The 22,626-nt window shown below is 41.8% G+C and overlaps 1 protein-coding gene across 2 annotated transcripts; it reads left to right on the forward strand.

Moving 5' to 3' along the window:
- Nucleotides 1–203: 203 nt before the first annotated feature.
- Nucleotides 204–19,667, forward strand: TNFAIP3 (TNF alpha induced protein 3). 2 transcript variants are annotated; one of them, XM_038396064.2, is made up of 9 exons: nt 204–248; nt 4,897–5,209; nt 9,954–10,144; nt 10,444–10,591; nt 10,763–10,933; nt 12,155–12,335; nt 13,786–14,699; nt 16,178–16,410; nt 17,399–19,667. In XM_038396064.2, the coding sequence occupies exons 2-9, from the start codon at nt 4,912–4,914 to the stop codon at nt 17,666–17,668; spliced, it is 2,406 nt and encodes an 801-aa protein (XP_038251992.1). In that variant the 5' UTR covers nt 204–248; nt 4,897–4,911; the 3' UTR covers nt 17,669–19,667. The 2 variants fall into 2 exon arrangements, with proteins under 2 accessions (XP_038251992.1, XP_043367008.1); XM_043511073.1 differs by lacking the exon at nt 204–248 and adding an exon at nt 2,640–4,033.
- Nucleotides 19,668–22,626: the final 2,959 nt, after the last annotated feature.

Consider the following 22,626-nt stretch of genomic DNA (forward strand, 5'->3'; position numbering starts at 1 on the left):
CTTAGTAAAATAGAAAGGAAAAAACAAGAGTCTTTACTCCAGTTTATAGCCAGCGCAGCAGCAGGAGGGAGGGGGCGGCTGAGGGAAGCCCAGCCAGACGCTGCTGAGGAGCCCGATTCTCTTGCAACCGCGTCTGGTCGGGGCATTCATGGCTCACAAGCTCGGCTCTGCCCTAACCTTGGCGCATTGGATTTGAGAAGGATTTTATCCGCCGCGCTGCGCTTTTGGAGGAGCCCTACTGCAGAAAGGTACCAGGCTCTGTGCTGCTCTTCGCAATGGGCTTTGCTTGCCGGCTCCGTGATGGCTGCTCCGGGCCTTGCCTGGAGCACCCTGGGGGCTTGGGCGGGGGGGGGGGGGGTCACCCGGGCGTGGATCCCTGGCTTGTTTCTGTGGCGGAGGGTGCCCCTTCGGGGGGCCGTTTGGTAACACGAGCAAATCCTCTGACTCGCGCGGTGGCAGCAGCTCTACTAGGTCCGTGTTTGAATGCCCCCGTCTCGGATAGTGTGGTGTGTTCTTGACTTGCAAAACTTCGCTGGCCGTTCCGGAACGTAAATACGAGGAGGAAAGGGGATTTGCAGAGTACGCCGAAGCAGGGGCACGTATCCGTGTAATTACGCACTGACACAGCGCTGTGGTGGTGCGAGTTGCATAATTACTGCTGACAGCTCATGTAGGTAGTTATGAAAGACCCTGTTCTTCTGGTTGTTTTAAAAAGTAACGTGTATAACTATTTGGTGGTTTATGGAATACCAACGATGGAGGAGGAGAAGTGGATTGGCGATTATCGTCTTGTCTACACTCACAGTTTTGTTCCAATTTCCCACCGTTATAACACTGGTGGAGTGTTAGTGTAGACAGGTTGCCACTGTCATTTGGGCCTGTACTGGGTAGAGTTCAACAACTCAGTGGGTAAAAGACCAGTGGGTTGTCTAAACCGATGTTCCCACCATTGCTAGGTTCCAACAGTGAGAAATTTTGAAGAAAAACAAGCTGCATGTACCCATGTCAAATTGCCCAGTAGGGGGTACAGAGCTGGACTGCAAACTCAGAGCCAGGGCCTGTTCTATTAAAACCTTACAGCAGAAGTATAGTGTATGTAAACCTATGTTTAAAGCTTCTATTTGCGATTTTAAAAAAAAAACAAACACCCCTTTGTTATTACTTAGTCGTTCCAGATTTCTTTTTAAAGTAAGAATCTGGTCTTAGTTACAGAGTGCATTAATATATAATACTTTTCACTTATGTAGCACATTCCATCTGGGCCCCTAGAATGGAAGTTGCTAAACACTTATTAATTTGTACTGTACTTTATAAATATCAGTGAATCAAACTTCCTATCACGCTCATGAGCTAGGTAGGAAACTGTGGCAAGACAGGATAACTGAACACAGTATAAATTAATAGGAATTTTGCATGGAAAGGGGAGCATAATTGGTTGTTTACCTGTATCCAGTTCCATAAAGTGTTCCTTCCTGATTCCACCACTTGCTGTAAAGTGTACTATGATGCTTTATGAAGATGATATATATCAACTGTAATTAAACAGTGATACTTTTGGGTATTAATTTGGATAAAAAATAATAAAAAATCAGTGTTACAGTAGTTAGCATTCAGAGATGTTACTTTTTTTGGTTTTATACACTTATTACCTAAAAGGCTTCTAATGAAGTTGTTGACCAGCCCATCTTGTTTGGACCTGGTGTCCCACATCCTGCCACCCAGTGGCCTAGGGTGGCCTTTTTCCGGTTTCTCTGGTGTACTGAAAAGCCAAGCTATTAATTTCTATTAGGTTTACAAATCCTGCTCATGCCTGACAACCAACTTTTCACCTTGAAACAATGCCCCCTCAATCTGCTAGGTGAATTACACAACCACCCATTTGTTTCTTTCACAATCAGACCATCATAGTGCACCAACAAGCCAGATCCAGCTAGATGTTGATTGCCTTGTGTGAGATGTTAAATACCCTCATCTCCCATTCTTTTAAAAATGTTATTATTTGTTAAACGTTGACAATGTGCCATACAAAGTACAAGGCCCACACACAGACCATCCCTGTGCCACTGAAGTCAATGAAATTTGAGGGTACTAAAGTATCGGGCAAGATTTCCCTAATAATACCCAGCTGTTATATACCACATTTCATCAGTAGATCTCAAAGTGCTTTGGTTGGTAGCATTATCCTATCCACATTTTACATTTGGTGAAACTGAGGCACAGAGCGGTGATGTGACTGGCCCAAGGTCACTCAGTAGGCCAAAGGTAGAGACAGGCATACAATGTATGTCTCCTGAGTACCATCCAATGCTCTGTGTACAGTTACATAAATATGAAAAGTATTATTGAATACGAAGGCTGATTTTTAAATAATTTTTGGTTGCTCCTTTTCACAGAGTTCTTACAAATGACTTGGATCAGATTTTTTTTGTTTTTTAACATTTGAAGAATTTTCTGTGCTTTGGTTTCTTTATCTTATCTAGGTGTAAACTGCTTTTTGTTTTGTTTTTTAAATTGTACTATTTTAAACACTTTTTTTTTTAAATTTGTTCTTTTTAAATTGACAACTAATAATCATAAACAGCACAGACAGCAGTTTTCCCATATAATGGGGGGAGGGGGAATGCACTTGGAATAAAGGGGAGGTGGAAATCTAGTTCTGAATAACACAGATTTAATACACCTTCTTTAGTGATAAACAAATTGGGTGTTTCATTGTTTGTTAATACTGGAAAGATCCATTTCCAGGGCCTAAACTTGCAACACATAATCAGGTGAGGAGTCCTTATTCATGCAAAAAATTCCATTGACTCAATGAATCTCCTTGCATACGTAAGGGTTTGATAGATCGGGGATTGGAAGCTGCTGAAGAGGGTAAAGAAAAGTACAGCTGGAATTATAGTATATAATAAATTGATGACATTCTAATATTTTGTTTATATTGTCTCTCTCATTCCATTCTTAACTTTAAAAATTAGTATGATGTGGAAAATAGGTGCAGTTCTACTGATGCTTGGGACTGGGGGAAATGGACAAGATGGAAAATGAGTTAGTTAACATATATGCTTTATAAAAACATCCAGTAGCGTGTATGTTTTTAATACGCAGTCGTGGCTTATAAAAGGTGCCTTCTTTGCATGTTCCAAGACATAATGGCCCTGACAAATGGCCATATCTCACACCCCCATTTGTATGAGCAGAGGACAGAACTCCCCCGGGTTGAGCAGAAATGGGGTATACAGCTTTTTCAGCATCAGACACCCCACCACTGCCACCCAGGACTCCATAGAAACTCTTCTAAGCGTGCCCACTGAGGTCTTCCATCACAGAGTCTTGGTAGGGGATGTACAAAGCAGCTCTAGGCAGAGCAGTTTGGGGCAATAATAACTGCTAGGCAGTTCCCTTTGTAGCTATTAACCAGCTGCAGGGGAACTATCACAATGGCAGCTACCAGAGCCAGGCAGATGTAGAGGGAGGCCAATATAGGTATGTGGAGGAGCAGTCTTCCATGCAGGATATCTCTGCCTCTGCAGATAGGGGGTTCCCTTCCTGGTGTATCTGTGAGATTGTAATACCTTTCCCACTGCTTGCTCTGTGCCCCTCCATGCTCTTATTACTCGAGAGGACAATTTCCTGACAGATGTGAAGTTTGGTTTTCATTTGCCATTGGCCCCTCTCTGTTTGGCCCAAAATTAGAAATCACAATATAGGTGTCATATTCTTTTAAGACATTTTGATGAGAAAAGACTTGCTGGGTTCTCAAGTGCTGGAACATTTAAAGTTTATATGCATTTACTTTCCTAGAAAAAGTTAATTTGAAAACATTGAATAGAGGTGAGCACTGAGAGAATCAATGGAAGTACAGGCATGTGGATGGACTCTGTGTTCACACTTGACTCTAGCCTGACACTGTGGAAAGACCTGATTTGCCTAGAACAAGCGTAAGACATCTGGTCCCCAGTGGAATGCCTTTCAGATCTATGGATTTATGTTCTCCTCACCCTATCCAGTGTGATGAGGAAAGGGGCAAATGGCGGTGAATGTTACTTGCCCCACAATGGAAAAATATTGGGGTTTTTGAGCAAAGTGGAAATGCTTCTTCAGCTCTGTTGATTTACCATTGAGTAATAATGGGCCTCTAATTCCGTACCTCCCCACCCCCACGCACACATGCATGTGCCTCTGCAATAATTCTAGCGTTAACATAACCTAAGGAATGTTCCTCTTATGTAGGTGTCTTATTCTGTACCAGGAGCCTGCCTTGTTAGAAATGTTTCATTTTCTGCTTGGTTAGTTTTAAACATCATATGAAGTTATAAGCCTGGGCTGGGTGCTAACATTACATGTAACTATTCTAGATGTCTGGGCACTTTTTAATTTTGCACTGCACATCACATTGCTTTATGTAAGCTCTGCTACTCGTGGGTAAATCTGAAGTGGTCAGAATCAGTTTTCTCTGGCATATGTCCAAGTTTAAGCACACTTTACACTTTCAAGTTCAACAGGTTCACTGGAGATTACCCTGCTACATTGTTGATTAGACAAAGCTGCTCTTGTAAATTCCCATCCTCTTCACCCCACTTTCATTTAAATTTCTCCTTTTAAAAGTGCTGTAATTTCATTATGCATATATTCTCTTTTTTATTAAAGAGAAGACAGAGTAAAGAGACTGTGATTAGTAGTTGAGGATCTATAGCCAAGTAATGCTAATAGATTCTTGGGTATGGATTTCATATTAATGATATAGTGCTCATGGTGGACTGTGTGGTTTACAGACAAAGTTGCAAATAAGATCTCTTCCTAAAGAATTTGCAGTCTAAATATCTATACCAGCAAGAGTCCTGTGATGTACATTAAGTAAGACTAAAAGAATGGTCTTTTTTTCTTTTTTTCCTTCAGGTTTCTTCTCAGAAAATGGCTGGCCAACAAGTTCTTCCCCAAGCTTTGTCTCTGAGCAATATGCTGAAAGCCGTGAAGATTAGGGAGAGAATTCCTGAAGACCTTGTCAAACCCACCAATGGAATAATTCATCACTTTAAAACTATGTACAGATACACAGTAGAAATGTTCAGAATGTGCCAGTTTTGTCCTCAGTTTCGGGAGATCCTTCAGAAAGCTTTAATTGACCGATCCACCCAGAGCTCCCTGGAACATCAGAGAAAGCTGAACTGGTGCAGGGAAGTTAGGAAACTTGTGCCGTTAAAGACTAATGGTAAGTTATGTGTGTGTCATTCCACTAGTATTAAGAAAGGGTCATAAGGATGTAGCACATTGTGTTAATAGGCTTGTAGTTTGCTTTGCTAAAATAAAAACATAGTTGCTTTATTAAAATAACATGTCTGTTTTTATCTTAGCAACACAAATCAAAATCCTATTAACACAATATGCCAAACCAGTTCTTAATCTCTGAGGATGCACTATGTGCGTCACTGATATATCAACAGGATGAAAGGTTCATGGATGTTTAATAATATCATAAATCTTTGGTATGGTAGAGTGATATGTCCTTATCAATGAGGACCTCAACTCTTACAATGCTGGCATTTTCCATGATGCATTCTAAGGACCTGATTCTGTAATAGTAGTTGGTATAGTACTATGACCCCTCATCATTGTAGTTTGCAGGCTGAACTCAGTTGCTAGTGATTTTTTGGTATAACTCTAAGTACTGTATAAGTTGGAGTGTCTTAGATTTCCAGCCTTTAGCTCTCTGGCTGTGGAGTCATCCCCTGATTAAGCTAACTAATGCTGAATTGTGTTATGGAATAAGAGGGCTTTATTTTTTCCCTACTTGTGCATAGCTTCTATTGTCATTAATGACAGTTACAGACATGTATAGCAAGGTGCATAATTCCCCTTGATTTTAAATGAGAATTAAAGAAAAGTAGCATGTGGTACTGCTTTTAATATATTTTATATTATTTCAGGGCCTTGGGGATGATTTGGGAGAGGTGTTTTATAAATGTGTGTCTTATAGTGTCCCCTAAAGAAAACATGGCAAATATAGTAGATTATAGGGCTAGAGTCCAAAGATTTTGTGTGCAAGAGACTTATATTTAAATTAATTAGCGGTAAATTCTAATGGATATGAGAGTGTGAGCTGTGAACTATTGCATGTTCCTCAATCATTACTGCTACTCTTCCTATATATGATTAAATTTTACAAAGAGTAAAAATACAAATTTAATCATGAACATAGAAGCATCGTCTAGTGGTAACTAACACAACTTCTAAGAAAATAATATAGGTCTATAAGTCTGTAATAGAAGCCCTGATGCTGCAATGAACCCCACATAGATTGTCCACTTGCACAAAGTTCCACTGACTTCTGTGAGCCTATGCGGTGGGTCCACGCATGTGGAGCTCATCGCAGGACTGAGGCCACATTTAGCACTTGTTGCAGCATTTTGCAAACACTAAATAAGTAATCTTGTCACAAGTGTATCACACGATCTATTTCATGCAGTATAATTGTAGCCATGCCGGTTCCAGAATATTAGGCAAGGGAGTCCAATAAAATATATTACCTCACCCACAATATATTTCAGTCAAACAGATTAACTAAGAAAATGTATAATCTAGTGGATTGCTCCCTGAAATGAATAGAAACATTTTAGACCCAATCCTGCTATTAACATAACAAGGAGCTGCACAGCACCCGCTGAATATATTTTACTAGGTTGGGTGAGGAGTGGAGGACATTATTTGAAATGGATATAATGCAATGGTTTCAGAATGTGACTTGTATACTGCCTGTACATGTGTGTACTAGAGGCATTTCTGGAATGTTAAAACTGCGATTTGTTGTTTTTAATTGCATTGAGTTCAGTCCACTGCTCCCAGGTCAGTAGGGGCTGTTGATACTGCAAGGCATTGGGGAAGAAGAAATGCATCTCATTACCTTCTGTGGTTTATGCAAAATCACCACAACACAAGGCCTGTTCAGGACAAAGAAGATAAACAGTGTGGGTTGGAGGGAAGGATGCTTCAGAGTAGGAGTGGGACATGCAGGAACCCCTTAATTTCCCTGGAAACAGTGTTAAGTCTTAATGAATGGAACAAGTTTTTCACATAGCATAAAAACAATGTTTTTAAGGGAGTTCATTTACTTAACCTTTAGATGTGTACAGAGTGAATTTGACAGTTTTTAGTCAAAGACGGATTTGCTATTTAGAACTCCTTACATCTGCAGTTTTTTTGAAAGCCAAGGAAACAAATGCTTCTTCTAGGATTTTGGTAATGTGAACTTTACCTAATATGTACAAAAGAGTATATATCTGGGTGATTCACCATGTATGCTCTGAGAATATGAGAATGGAGTAAACGAGGAAGGGAGTAGGAGGTATAAAAATTGAAACCATGTTTTTTAAAAAAAAATTCCAGTGTCTATTGGCTGTAGAGATTTCACTTGTATAATGATTAGGCAGTCATTCCAGCTCACCCTAACCACACCTACTTGGAAAGTCCAGTATGTACTTCATAGTTCAGATGTGTATACTTCAGAACAAGAAGTACAATAGCTGTTGCTCAATTGCTAGTCAAATAACTTAACCCTGGGGAATTCCAAGTGTTGTATAGGGAATTTTGTACGGGTGGTTCTCAATAAAGAACTGAAAGTAAGTGCTATAATAAAAAAAAAAAAATCTTATCTTTGCTCTTGATTTTGCAAAGGGAAAATTTTAACAAGATGCGTTAATTTCTTACTTTTATGTCAAATTTCTTCTAGTTCAGGCAGAAGACTTTTCAGTTAATATTATGTATTTTTCCCTGATTCTGATTCTGAGCCCAGAATGTGTGGTTTCATTTTAAATGAGATTTTGCAAGAGAAGGTTAGGAAATCAGAAAATGAATTTCACCCTATTCAGAAGGCCTAAAATTATTCAGCAAGTCTGTAATCAATTACAAGTTTACAAAGGATTCATGGAGTGCTCAAGACCTTGTGCATGGCTTTGATTTGATTAGGCCTTTGGAGAACAGCAATCATGAGAATGGGAAGGGGTTTAAAGCTCCTAATGTATGTAACAAACTGATACATTGGAAATAATCTGAAATAATTTCTTGTTGGTATCTTCAGATTTAAAAAATTACCATAAATACAAATTCTTGGTTCTTTGTTAACCTTCTTGCAATGTTGTAGTACAAGGAAATTAATGTGTCTTCGTGTCCTTAGATGACTTAAGTCCCTTTGTAGTGAACAGTGAATCCCAGTGGTGTCCAAGAATAGTTTCTTTGCGTCTTCCTTTCAGGATATCCTTGGGGAGGAAGAAGGTGCATGTGGTTAAAAGCCCAGGATTGGGGGAGGAATTAAAAACAGGTTTTATTACCAGGTCTTAACATACTTTCTTGTGTTTACCTTGGGCAAGTCACTTAACTGCCCAGAGCAGGGGTGGGCAAACTTTTTGGCCTGAAGGCCACATCTGGGTATGGAAGTTGTATGGTGGGCCATGAATGCTCATGAAATTAACAATTCAGATATATTCAAATACACTTTATTTAATAAAGATACATTTTAGTGGAAATAAACATTAAACCTTACTTACGATTATAAATATACCATCATAACAAAGTATTACAATAACTAACCAAACTTACCTCCTTTCCACGCCCTCTTTGATTAATATAAACAATGCAGCTGGCACTCCCTAGCCAACTACTCTTTGTTTTATCCTCAACAATGGAAAATTAACACTATTAAAACAGCAGAATAACCTAAGCCAACAAGTAGCAGGCACGTGGGCTTACACGTTCCAGGATCTGATGGCGCGTTTGGATTGTGCAGCCGCAGTAACATGCGTGCCCTCACATAGGTCCCAGCTGAACACATGGGAGCGTCTGGCAGGCAGAGCGGGGCAGGCTCCCGACCCCACTCCTGGGGGGGCTGGATTAAAAAGTCTGAGGGACCAGATGCGGCCCACAGGCCGTAGTTTGCCCACCCCAGCCCAGCGCCTCAGCTTCTCCTTCTGAAAAATGGGATAATACTTTCCTGCCTCTCTGTGGAGTTATGAGGCTTCAGTCAATAATGTTTGTAAGGTATTTTGAGATTCTTAAATGGAAGGGGCTGTGTGTAAATGAAGACCAAATTATTATTTTATTTATCATTTTTATTCTGTCTTTCAAAAAGAAACAAGTCTCTGACATTTTTCACCAACCTGACAATACCCTTCAGTATTAGGTTGAGAGGTGCCCTAGAAAAGCAGCAGATATTGTTTCATGTAGGTCACTTTCTTTTTGCTTTTCCTCTTGACAGGACTCTGCTGTCATATATAACAAAGCAAAATGCAAGGCCTTGCAGTGCAGTGTCATCCATTATAATTGAGTCCTAGACTGCCCCTCCCCCCCTTGGCTATGCAGTTGGCACAGTCCCCAAATCTGGACCTGTGTGTTTTCAATCCCTGTCTTCTACGTTGCATCTTAAACAAGAGTAAACAATGCTTGTGGAGTAGAGGAAATCCCTTTGTTTACTGAGTTTATTTAATACGTTCTCTTAAGCTTTGTAGTTTTGTTTAAATTTATGATTGATTTATCCTTTTAAGACAAATTTAGTTATGTATGAGGCATTTGCAAATAACCCCAAAATTTAGCTCATGTTAATTTATTGTAATTTTTCATCCTTTTGCCCCTCAGTGTCAGATATAATGGGCTAGTTTACCCAGATTGGAGCAGGAAAGGTGGGATTTATACCTCCCTGCCCCCCTGCATCCAGCGGAGAGTCAACTCAGGAGGGAACGGGTGGTAGTTTTTGGCACCCCCTCCATCCGTCCCTCAGGATTTTCCTAAGGAGAGGGCTCTAAGCTCCACCTTAGGAACCCCACTTGTGGATGCTGTTGAGAAGAATTCAGGATCAGGTCTGAATTATATAACTTTGAATCTGTTCACTGTGCTTTATGGGCCAGTTGCTCCTTTTGCTACTTCTTAAGGAATTATTTTTTTAAAAGTAACCAGTAACTTTCCCATAGGTGATGGTAATTGCCTCCTGCATGCTGTGTCCCAGTACATGTGGGGTGTTCAAGATGTTGACCTGGTTCTGCGGAAAACACTGTTCAGCGCTCTGAAGGAAGTGGATACGCGCAACTTTAAGCTTCGTTGGCAAAGAGAGACACTTAAATCGCAGGATTTTGTAGAAACAGGACTCCACTATAACACCAGGGTAAGTTAACTTGACTGCATAGTGCTATGACATCAGGGAAGCTAACTTGAGTGTGAAGACTTGGTCATGTTTACTTGGTTAGGTTTGCTTGGGTGGGACTATAGGGTGAGAGACAATTATGACAACAACCCTAAGAAGGAAAAAAGGATAGTTATGTAGATAGCTTGAGAAACTTCTTCTTTGGAAGAATAGAAAAAGATTAATAGCTTTGAGACAGGTTTTGATATGTTGTGCTGCAACCAGTTCTTGATCTACATGTCTGTGAGCTGTTGCTAAAGAATATTTAATTCTTTCCTCAGAACTGGGAAGAAGAATGGGAGAACCTCGTCAGAATGACATCCACAGAAACATCAGTGGCCCGAAGCGGGTTTCAGTACAATGCGCTGGAAGAAATCCATATATTTGTCCTTGTTAATATCCTCAGAAGACCGATCATAGTTCTTGCAGGTGAGTCCTCCATGCCAGTTGCCTTTGATGATTAATGTTAAGTGCAAAATATATGTCTTTGTAAATGTTCTGTTGCAGTGCTTTAAAACCGCAGAACTAACACATTACACTTGTCATAGTTGAAAGGAATTTGACCTTACTAATATTCAGTGTTTTTTTTTCCTTAAATAGATAAAATGCTGAGAAGCTTGGAGTCTGGTTCAAGCTTTTCCCCACTGAACGTCAGTGGAATTTACTTGCCTCTCCATTGGCCAGCTGAAGAATGCTATAGATATCCTATTGTCCTGGGCTATGACAGTATGCATTTCACATCACTGGTCACTCTGAAGGACAGCGGGCCAGGTATGTTGTATTCAAATTATGTACTTGGGCTGTATGTAGGATTTGTATGATTTTTGGTATTTGTGTGTTTTCTCCCCCCACCCCATTTATTGACAGTAAAACATTTAAAATACAATCTGATCAAGAGTTACGTTTAAAATGGACACAACAAATGTAAATGATATATTCCTATTTAAATGTTCAACAGAGTCTTCAAAATGTAAATAGTTTACATGATATATATACCTGCTAGGGCAACGGTCCCCAAACTCTGGGGTATGCCCCCTGAGGGGCGGAGGGTGCAGAGGAACACTTTGGGGAGGGGCACAGTGGGGCCTGGGCCAGCCCCTGTGAGGGGGCGGGGAGGGAGCACCGCTCCGGCTCTGGTTCCCAACCTCAATGCCGGGCTGACCCTGGCTCCACTCCCGGTTGCATCGCCTGCTCCTGTCTTCCTGCCTTGGTCCTGCTCCTGGCCACGGCTCCCACTCCCAGCTGCAGCGATTGGTCTTGGTCACGGCCCCAGCAGCAGCTCCAGGCACAGCCTCAGCCCCCGGCCCTGCTCCCAGTCCCGACTCCCAGGAGGGGGCACGGACAGATTACATTACAGATAAGGGGGGGTGGGACATAAAACGTTTGGGGACCACTGTGCTAGGGCTTCCAGAGAGGAAACAAAGATTGCGTCATATGGAGCCACAGTACCTATTGCTACTAAAGCACCATTTAGTGGATGGCTAGCTGTAGATGGGTTCAGTCTGAAGCATTGCCTTTGCTGCAGAGCATTGAAATGTATTGCAATGCACTGACTTTAATTGTGTGCCGTGCAGCAGAGGAAGCACTTTTTAGGGCCCGTCTACATCATGTGGCTGGGGTTAGTGACATCTGTGTCCATGTGTTTGTCCATGTGTTTTTTGTGTTCCCTGTTGTGAATGGGAGAACACATTTCTAGATTCATACTGGGAAATTGTCCTGTAATAAGGTTCAAGAAACTAAACTGTCCTATCCAGGTTAAGTATAAAAAAAAAAAATGTATTAGGACATTGAAACCCTGAATGGTTCTCGGCATGCCCTAGCGAGCATCTTCATTCCATCTGCACTGATTGGGAACATGGATGTAATCATGCATGCTCTTTACAGGCACTATTGCTGAATTTCAGAGTAAACAGAATGAGGGGATGATATTTTGCTTGTCATATTTCACGGTTATTCCCATTTGGTAAAACTCACCCGTTTTGTTTCACACAGAAATCCGGGCTATCCCACTGGTCAGCAGTGAACGAGGCAGGTTTGAAGACTTGAAGGTGCACTTTCTGATGGACAATGAGGAGATGGGAAAGGAGCAGCTACTGAAAGAGTACCTGATGGTGATAGAGATTCCGGTGCAAGGCTGGGACCATGGTACAACTCATTTAATTAATGCTGCAAAGTGAGTGGTGGTTTTCTCTTCCTACAGCTTTATAGTTGTTGCTGATAAAAGTCTTATAGGATAATGTATTCAGTCTTTCCTTTCTTTCTCATGCATATTTATATACACCATTATGAAATCATGTCATTATTAATAATAATGTACCTTTGGTGGCATAAGATTCTAGCTTGAAGCAGGCTCAAATTTAAATTCTGAAATTTCCAGTCTTTAGTTTCATAAGGTAGTTAATAAATTAGTCCTGTTGTCTGCCAGGTAGATAAAGGGTGTGACTGAAAATGAGAACTCGCATTCTTGTTTAAATAGCTTTTGGGTAAATTGTGCCTTGAAGCACATTCATTGCATTGGGGAAAGTGTGCAGCTGTTGTGACCCAGTGCACGTGGCTTCCGGCATTCTGCTTGTGCAGTGCAGCCACAGGCAGAACACTGCAGGGGTGTAGTGTGGAGGAGCAGGAGGCTGACTCCATGCCCACCCTCTTATGCTTAGTATATGCCCCTTTGGGTGTAGAGGGCTTTTGGCTGTGCTAACCTCCTCCTTTCTCTGAGGGCACACTAACAGCAACATTCTGCCCACTTCCTGAACAGATGCATAAGGGAGAGACTCCCTGCAACGTCCCTTTCACTCCAGTCCTCTTGTGCAGCAAGTGTTCTTTCTGCTCCTGAAAGGTTCTGGATTGACCGCCTTGAAAATTAAAATCCCCCACCCACGTGCAGCATAGACAGTGGTAAGACCACTTCTCCAGTTTTGCTGGGCTCATGTGCCTCAACCCTGTACTGAATGGATTACTTCTCCACATCTGCTCAATTGTGGCCTCTAACATAATTGCAGTGTGGGGTATTTTTTTTGTGATGTGGACACTAGACAAATAGGAACTTCTCTGAGCCACCATCTGCTCGTTTCACAGAAGCAGGGTTTCCAGTTTTAGATATCAAAGCAAAAATGGGAGTAGGCATTTAAAAAATATATATCAACATCTTTAGAGATGGAAATTGTTTGCAAAGTGGGCTGGTGGGTCCTACAAAACTCCCAGTTTACTCTGAGCTGAGCCCTGGAGTGCTGGACTTCAGTGGGAGCTAGGAGTTTGGAGTTTTTTAACATCAATTTACTCCATTACAAATGAGCTGTAATGTGCCTACAATTAAATGCTGAAAACCGCATTGGCCAGCATTCTGAGAATACTACCCACTAGGATTGTATCAAACCACTATTTAGAGGTGAAAGGCTCCATTTAACTTTACTAGACACCCAACTTTCAAAATATGTCACTCAAAGCTACAATTTACTATTGTGTATTTTTTAATTCAGCAATATGGATATGTAATAATCTCTTTACCTCCTTAAATTTACATGTCCTCGTCCAGTGTTGCTTATATTCAATACCATGCCCACTCCTTGCCCCTTTCAGACCCTGATATACATGTTGATTGTTTTGTTTTCTTATTTGGCCTTCAGGTTAGATGAAGGCAACTTACCCAAAGATATAAATCTGGTGGAAGATTACTTTCAACTGGTACAGCATGAGTACAAGAAATGGCAAGAGAACAATGAGCCTATTACGAGGGAGACCTCCACCAGGAATAGACTGGAACTGTCCTTACCCCAGCTGTCTCTTGTAGAGGTGAAATGTGAAACTCCCAATTGCCCCTTCTTTATGTCTGTGAACACCCAGCCCTACTGTCATGAGTGCTTTGAGCAGAGGCAACAGGGAAATAAACCAAGGAGACCAAGCACCAAAACAGCATCTGAAAAGCCACGGACGACTGGAGCAGGCTCATCTAGGGTTGAGTTTTGTGAGCCTGGGGGAGGGCTCTCTGAGGAGCCAGTGACAGGGCCTCATTCTGCACCTCCAACAGCTCCAAGCCTTTTTCTGTATAGTGAAACCACTGCTATGAAATGCAGGACTCCAAACTGCCCTTTTACGTTAAATGTGCAACACAATGGACTCTGTGAACGCTGCCACAATTCCAGACAGCTCAATCCTTCTAACAACTTGGACAACCTGCGACATTTAAACAGTGTGACATGTAAAATCTGCCTTCAGGACACGAATAGGACTTTTAATGGCATCTGCAGCTCTTGTCTCAAAAGGACTACAGAGCTGTCAATTGCCCATCCTGGCTTCCTGCCTACATTCCATCAGAGATCTCACTCTGACCCTTCACAGCTATCGCAGAGCCTCCTTCAGCATTCTTGTCATGCAGCACCCAGCAACGAGCTGCCTTCCGCAGTAATGCTTCAGGCTGCTCACAACTCGGAGGAAAGGAATGGTAGTAGCCAGTGCAGAAAACCTGGCTGCAAGTTTTTTGGGACTCCTCAGAATGAAGGCTTTTGCACTTTATGCTTCTTTGAGTACAGGGAAAACAATGGTAAGTGAAGCTAGTTTTAGTTCCCTAACACCTTATCTTCAGGTCATTGTCTCTGAAGATACAGGGTGTTTTTGTGGGAGCTTTTTGTGGGGGAGAGGAGGCGTTGGAAGGAGGTGGTGCTAATATAAAAATATCAAGGATGGACCAACCAATGGTGTAGAGCAGCAGCATTAATGTGATGAGAATATATCGTTGACACACTTATTCTTGTATAAACCATGGTACAAGATAAGGGTGGGATTTTCAAAAGCACTCAGGATTGGCCCAGTTCTGCTCCTACTGAAGTCTGTGGTAAAATTCCCATTGATTACTGTGGAAGGAGAGCTAGGCCAGAGTTGAGTGCTATTGAAAATCTCACCCATAAAGCACTTTTAGTTGTGGTTTGCTGTGAATTGTCTGTAATTAAAGTGCCTTAATGTCACAGTGATAGGAGTTGTAGGAATCAGTCAAATACGACTTCATTGTCACTGCTTAAAGTCAGGTTTCATTAGTAATGCAAGGGCCACATTCATCCTTGATGTAGCTATTGAAGTTACCTGTGCAAGTTAAGTAAGAGAGACTGTTTTAAATAAATAAATAAATAAAATGGTTATATTAGAAGATCAGCAGTCACTTTAGTAGTAGTCATGTTTGGGAAGTTACATTATTAAAATGTGCCTATTTTAACCATTTTTTATTAGTGCTGTGCTGTATGTGAAGTCAGGTCCTCATATGGGCAATATTCTGTAGTTAAATCAAAGGATACAGTCCTTACCCCTGTTACTACTCTTCTCTGAAATGAGCAAGGATCTCTCGGGGGTAGTACCAAGAGATGAATGTAGGAGGGGAAAAAATGCATCTGTCTTGCAGAATAGCTCATTGATGACAGTAGTGGAGTACAGTCTGAAACTTTTCACAAATCTTCAAGTTATGGAAGCTCTCTGGTAGAGATATCATGTGGTAGCAGTTATGTGTGTTAGCAGTTTATTTTCAGAGGTCATTCACAACATAATTTTTTGCTGTTGTGTATACTGTATTTCATAGCAATCTGTATATGTAGGCTTTTTAATAAACCAGTGAAATGTAACCCTTTCATTGCTGGTCCATTTCTATTTAACATTCCACTGAAATTGTAGGGGAATATTGGGTTGAAATCCTGAATCCACTGAAGTCAACAGCAAAATTTCACTTGACTTCAGTGAGGTCAGGTTTATGCTTCTTGTCCTTTTAGCAACTGTGATCTAACTTGAAAGTACAGAAGGAGGCAAACTTTGATTGAATTGTTTCAGCAACTTTTGATTTAAAAATAAGTTTAGTAGCCACCATTTATTTATATATCTTAAAAAAGGTGAATCTGTTCTGAGTATTTGGGGTGGCCTCATACCTACTTGAGGCTAGATGACTTGTTTTGGAGACCAAAGAATTCTGTGTTGCCTTTTCTATCCTCAAAAGTGGTGGTCTCATTCAAATAACCTCTCTCTTCTTGCTTTGTGTGGTAGGCAGTGCCTCACTACTTCATCAGAGAAGGTCTCAAAGGAATTCTCCTGCTTCTGGACAGCCTGGGACCTCTGCTGCCACATTCCATAACACCATTTCTTGCCTGGGGCGAGAATGTGGCACCCTGGGCAGCACTATGCTTGAAGGGTATTGTCAGAAATGTTTTATTGAAGCACAGACTCAGCGATTCCGTGAAGCCATAAGGACTGAACAGCAGCTAGTGGGACAATCTGAAGTAAGTGAAACTATGGGAGTCTTCCCCCAGTGTTGAACCCTGTACCCTTCACCCTAATATATCTTAATGAACAGTTTCAACTGTAGAATAGAAAATCCCCACATTATTGCACCTCCACTTTCTGAAAAGGAAAATTTTGAGTAAGTCACTACTCTGCCTTCCGGAACTGAGCACCAGGGAGGTGTGGAAGTCTTTCCCATGTTACTTCTACAGCAGACACTTTGGTGATGAACACCACAAAATATCTTGCAAGAGCCTTTGTCCCATTAGCATGAAAAGCCTTGGAGCAGTCATAGAAGAACAGCATCCGTGGCTACAGATTTTTCTTTGACACTCCTTTGAGGTTTCATTTAAAAATGAAAATAAAAGAAGCAACACAGCCAAGCCATTTCACAGTTTCTAAAATCTAGTACAACACATCAAGATTACTGTATATAGGAGTTAGCCTTGCTTCATATTGATTCCAACGGGGGGGGGGATTTTTCAACTGTGTTCAGTGTTGCCCTAGCTCTGCTCAGATTTAAGTGTATGGGAGTTTTATCATCAAGTTCACTAGGAATAAATGGGCCAATGCTGAGTGCTTTTGGAGATCTCCCCCTTCACAGCTGTGAAACCATATCAGGCAAGTTAGTCAGCTTTAGTAATGTCCAGCATCACCTTTATTTAGTTAATTTTGGAGAGAAAGGTGGGGGCAGAGGTGTTAAGCAGAGAATTTTCAGGGAGGAAACTTTTTATAATAAATGAAAGCCTTTTAACATTCTGTCTGATAAATCCTGGCCCATAATAAGCTTGGAGCTTTGTGCTCTACTGTAGTCTCAGAAGAAGGAAGTCTCTACCTAGAATTGGAAAAGACTGGTGCTTTGGAAACAGATTCTTGGAAAGCTCTTGTAAATAGTGCTGCAGCACTTCTTGCTGCCACAAAGTAATTAAAAGCCACTTATGCTGCCAGCCTTGCAACTGACAGGGTTTTTTTTTTTAACCTTTACAGAGAACTGGGCAACACAGAGACTTACAGGTATCAACAGTGGGGAGCCAAAAGCGAAAGTGTGCCACGACTTCTTGTAGGAACAACTTAGCCTGCAGAAACGATGAGCTGTGTCAGGAGTGCCAGCAAGTTCAGTCTGGGAATCCTAGAGGGCCAGCTGCAGAAGAACCTCCAAAACAGTGCTGCCGAGCCACTGGCTGTGATCATTATGGCAATAATAAGTGCAGTGGCTACTGCAATGAATGCTACCGGTTCAAAGAGCTGTATGGCTAGCAGAGAAGTGCTGGCAAAGAGCAAGGAAGCAACATCTGCTTCTACCTCACTGAAATGGTGCTATGTCCAAAACACTTAAGAGTTGAGCCATGGCACGGTCCATTTGAACCGTGTGACATATATGTGGCTTTAGGGGGAAAATAAGCTGTCTGGTTTTGTACATATTTATGTCCATGAGTATGAATAAATATCCACTTAATACAAACACTGCATACATGGACCAATGAGAAGTCAGTTTGCTTTCTGCACAGAGGAATCTTGCAGGAATGATCTGCTATAATCCTGACTCCAAACTCCCTCTCCTCTCGGATTTCAAAATTCCTAGAGTGCATACTGTGGCAAAGCAAAGCATTTGAATATAGAGGACTTTGCCTCTGCACTAATACCTCCTCTGCACCTTGTCAGAGCTGAACATTCAGAATGCAAGAACGCTCAACCAATGTCTGAGATGCAGAGCTTCTTGAATTGGCCTAAATCAGTGTTTTGCTCAGTGTGAGGCTGGCCCTTCTTGAGAGGACTCCATTCTCATCCAGGAGAGTCTGGTGCAAGCTGTGGGTGAGGACGTAGATAAGAAATTTGCTTTTGCTTGCTTAGTTGCCTTTGTCTAAGAGCTCTGTCTTGCATGTACAGTGTTCTGGTTGGTTCTGTGTTTGCTGAGCCCTGGGCAGAAAGAAGTCAGAATGAAGACAACTCGCAGCCTTCCCAGTCAACTTGTCTAACCCATGTACCTCCCTTTCCAAAACCCAAAAAGAATAGGGACCCAATCAGTAAGCCTATGACCATCAGCTACAAATGCATTTACATGAAGGGAGGCCTGAACACTCCCCTCCCCATCCCCAAGGGAAGGAAATTCCACCACAAGTCATGAGAAACAGCCCTAGGTTTCAGTGCTGTTGCCAAACTGACCCTGTCTGCTTTGGTGTAGGAGGAAGCACATTGCAGTCAGAGCTGTGCAAGCTGCTCTCTCCTTATTTTATGCCCCCCCACCCATTTTTCTGGCATCGAGGGCCCGATCCTGCAACATGACGAGCGCCTCTTGTGCAGCGGTCAGAACCATCACCTCTTGTTTTGGGAGTTAAGGGTGCAACACATCTCAGGACTGGGCCCTGATTAGCTCTGCAGTTGCTGCTCAGATATTTTTATGCCTTCCAGGGTATCTGTTTGATCAGCTGAAGGACTTTATTTTATTTTTGTAACACTTGGTTTTCTACAGCAGCAGAGTATCCTGGACATAATATATATGTACAGTCATTCATGAGATCCAGCCCATGCCCTGCAGCTGAGAGACCAATTCTGCCGCTTACTCTTTCATATGTTAGAGATTACTTTGTAAGCAACCCCAAAATGTAAGGAAGGTTTTAAAAGTAAGCTCCATGATACACAACAGTGGCCACTTTTGTGGCTCCTGTAGCTGCTGTCCATGTCTAATGATTGCAAGTTGGTATCCCTCCTGGTTTTAGAGTGAGGTTTGGATTTACATTTGCAGGAATGGTATGGCCTGGCTTTTGTTGCTGCTGTTTGAGGTTGGAAATCAAAGGGAGCGTTGCCATGGACTTCAGTGCGGCCAGGATTTCACTCCTGGAGTTCAGGCCTCTAATTCTCTAGCTACATTTCTTTCTCTAGCAAACTTGCCTTGTTTCCTCTGATTTTCATCCCACCACATCCCTCAGTTTTTCAGCTTTTATTGCTGCTATTATTTTGGAGGAAGCACCATGTACAACAGCTGCTCTGATCTACTTTTCAAATGGAATCTTTTGCAACTGTGTCCAACCCAAAACTACTTGTTGTTGAACTTTTTTATATATATTTGTGAACTTTTACAATAAATGTGAAACTGTTAAGATATTTATATTCAAACCATGTAACTTGAAATTTGCACATTTTAGGAATTTTTTTAGTATAATAATTTACTCATTGAATTTTACAAACTTTGACTAAGTAAATGTATAACTGCAAAAAAAATTCTCCAATATAAAGAAATAAATTATTGAAGGATTAACTTTGATATTTTACATTCATGATTAGTGGGAGAAGAACATATAGTTAGGTGTACAGGCACTGATCCAGGAAAGCATCTCTATTCAGGACAGCACTTCAGCATGTGCTTAAAATTAAACATGCCCTGAAGCGTAGTCCTGAACAAGATGTAAGAATGTGCTTTCCTGAATTTGGACTATGTAGCCCAGTCCTTTGAGGAGCAAAGTGCTATTGCTGCTGAGCATGCTCAAGTGTTACTGAAGTCAGTGGTCTTGCAAAAATATCTACACACCTTTCAGGATACTGCATGTGAAGCAAACACCATCCTTAGGGATGTGGATCCTGAGTAACTTCCGTTCTCATTAAAGTCTGTGTGAGTTCAGGACACTCAGCAGGACCTTATCCCATGGTGAGTAATGAAAGCTAAGAACAGTCAGCCATGTTGCTTGGAACTTCTCAGCCCGGGAAGAAAGTTCTTTCGACCGAAAGCATTAAATCCCCATGATATTTTCTCTGCAGTTTTCTGGGGCCATTACTCACAACTCTAAAGTCACATGAAGGTCTATATCACTCTGATGTCTCTTATGTAAATGAGTACACACTCTGTCTTGTGTGATCTAGTTGTGGGGGAACGACAGAGCAAATATATTTCACGCATCCTGGTATTTCCCTAATCTTTTTTTGGGGGGGATTTTGATCTTCTGAAGCTTGATGACCTCTGCTTGGGCACCTAGTATTTCTCCTTGGGCTTCTAGGTTTCTTCTTTCCTGTATTGCAAGAGAAGAATGTAGTTGTGGTCTCTCCCTTTTTGACCACTACTAAAGAACTCTGCTGTTTAGATGACTAAATAAAAACCCTAGTTTGACCGGGTTTCTTTTCTTACCAAAAAAGGAATACTTTTATGAAAGAACGGGATTGGAAACTGTCTTTTGTAGCTTTATAAATCCCTGTAACATGGTGTCACACATGAGTAATTTTTATTTTTGTTAAGGCTAGAGTGCCCTATTACCTACACAGTGATTCTAATGTGAGTCAAGCTGGGAAAATGAACGGTCAGCATGTTAGCTATGACCTTGAGGTTAAACACCAGCAGCATGGCAATTCATTGTGATGCAATATTATGCTAGTAGATAACCTCTGGTCCAGAAAAGAAGAAAGTCACATGCCATCCTTTAGCGTAGGTCACAGAAGAAATGCCTGTGTTGATCTTTCACTAGGCTGCAAGACTGCTTTCACAGTGCTGATCTAGGGTAATGGACCATTTAGGCAGATGGGGAGAAACAGTGCAGTGAGACAGCATGAAGCTACATGTGACTCATGAAAAAAAGACTTCACCTAACTACAGTTACTCTTTAACTCTGATATTCCAAAGGCCCCAGCCAGGGTCACAGCCACATTGTGGTAGTACCATGCAAATAACTTCAGGAGAGGTGGCCCTGCCTTGAAGAGCTTACAGTGTAAGAACCAGATCATGGCTGAGGCAGTACACCCACACAGGAGCATAAAACGTCACATTTTTTACTTTGGGTCATAGAGCCAGGTGAGTAGGGGTAAACGGGTTTGTGTCAATCCTTCCCATCACCTTCAGCCAGTGGTCAAATGTCTTATTTACTTAGCCTGTCTTGTTATAGTCCCCGTACACCTGGCCGTTAATCCAGTAGCAATCTCTGAAATTAAGGATTTTGAAGATCAGGAATACAATCAAATGGAAATGAGAGAGGCGTGTTTGACTGACTGACAGTTAATCCCAACTACCTAATAATAATAATTTACACCATAGCAGTCTTTCATTCCGAAATAGCCATCGGTGCTTTAGACTATAGATCTCAAAACAAAGAAATGCCCTTCCACACACTAGCAGTATGGAAAAATTATTTCAGAAAAAAATCCTTGTGTCCAAAGCCTAATTCTCCTGCTGAGGGATACAAGTGACTCCCATTCAAGTCAATAGGAGTGTAATCAACCATCCCCTCTTCTTGGTTGTGGAGACAGCAGCACACCAACTCGCTGATAGCAGTGAGTGCTAATAGAAATTTAGGAGTAAATTAGAGATTTCCAATTTCCCAAATGGGTGGCCATAAAGACTAAGTCATTATGACATGATATCAGGCCTTGAACCCAGATCCATGGGGGGGGAGGGAAGGTGTTGGGGTCACTGCATGAGGTGTTGGGAATCTTCACACTCCAATCCTCCACCTGGAAGCTTGCAGGCAGCAGCTGGGACCAGGGTCCATGAAGCCCAATTGGGGCACAAGCCCTACCCTTACGCTCTGGGAGAGCTCCAAGGTTCCTGATTGGGCCACAGCCCCTAATTAAGAAAGAGGCAAAAACTGGAAGTTCTCTGAACAGTGGGGCTGCATCCTGCCTGTTCTTATCTTCTGGTATCCTGGTTTGGCCTGGCTCTTGGTAACTGCCTCCTGGTTCCTGTACTCCAGTTCTGTCATCTGATTCTGGCCTCCTGGTAACCTGGCCTCCCAGTATCTTGATTTGGCCTAATTCCTGCTAATTGGCTCCTGTGTCCTTGGTCTGTGCCTGATGCTAATCCCTAGGCCAAGCTGCCCACAGCCTGGCCCTGGCATAGACAGTGATCTCTAAAAATAAAGTGTGATCCCATATGCAACATAAGGGGTTTCCACAGGCTATATGCTGCAGGTGGTACATATTCTCAGCTGGTGTAAATCAGCATAGCTCCATTGCCTTCAGTAAAGCTGTACCTATTTACACACCTGAGATTCTTGCCCATAATGTGCAGGATAGCTACTTCCCAAATTACCAGTACACCAGTGCTTATGTTCATTATAGCCTAATTGGGCACCTAAAATTAGACATCAATATTATTTTTTAGGAAATTAAATGCCATGGGTGGCCTGATCTTCATATTTTTTTCAGAGAAAATTTTCAAAATTACTATTGAAATCAGTGCACAGATGAGCCAGAGTTAGGTATCTCCCTCTGCTCATGATCCTCAGCTGTGAGCCATC

The sequence above is a fragment of the Dermochelys coriacea genome, chromosome 3 (assembly GCF_009764565.3).
Source record: "Dermochelys coriacea isolate rDerCor1 chromosome 3, rDerCor1.pri.v4, whole genome shotgun sequence".
Taxonomy (NCBI): Eukaryota; Metazoa; Chordata; order Testudines; family Dermochelyidae; genus Dermochelys; species Dermochelys coriacea.

Excerpts from the sequence above, each read along its gene's own strand:
- TNFAIP3 (XM_043511073.1), top strand. Across the intron at positions 10,145-10,443 it reads GACTCCACTATAACACCAGG|AACTGGGAAGAAGAATGGGA; the intron begins GTAAGTTAACTT and ends TTCTTTCCTCAG. Across the intron at positions 16,411-17,398 it reads AGCTAGTGGGACAATCTGAA|AGAACTGGGCAACACAGAGA; the intron begins GTAAGTGAAACT and ends TAACCTTTACAG.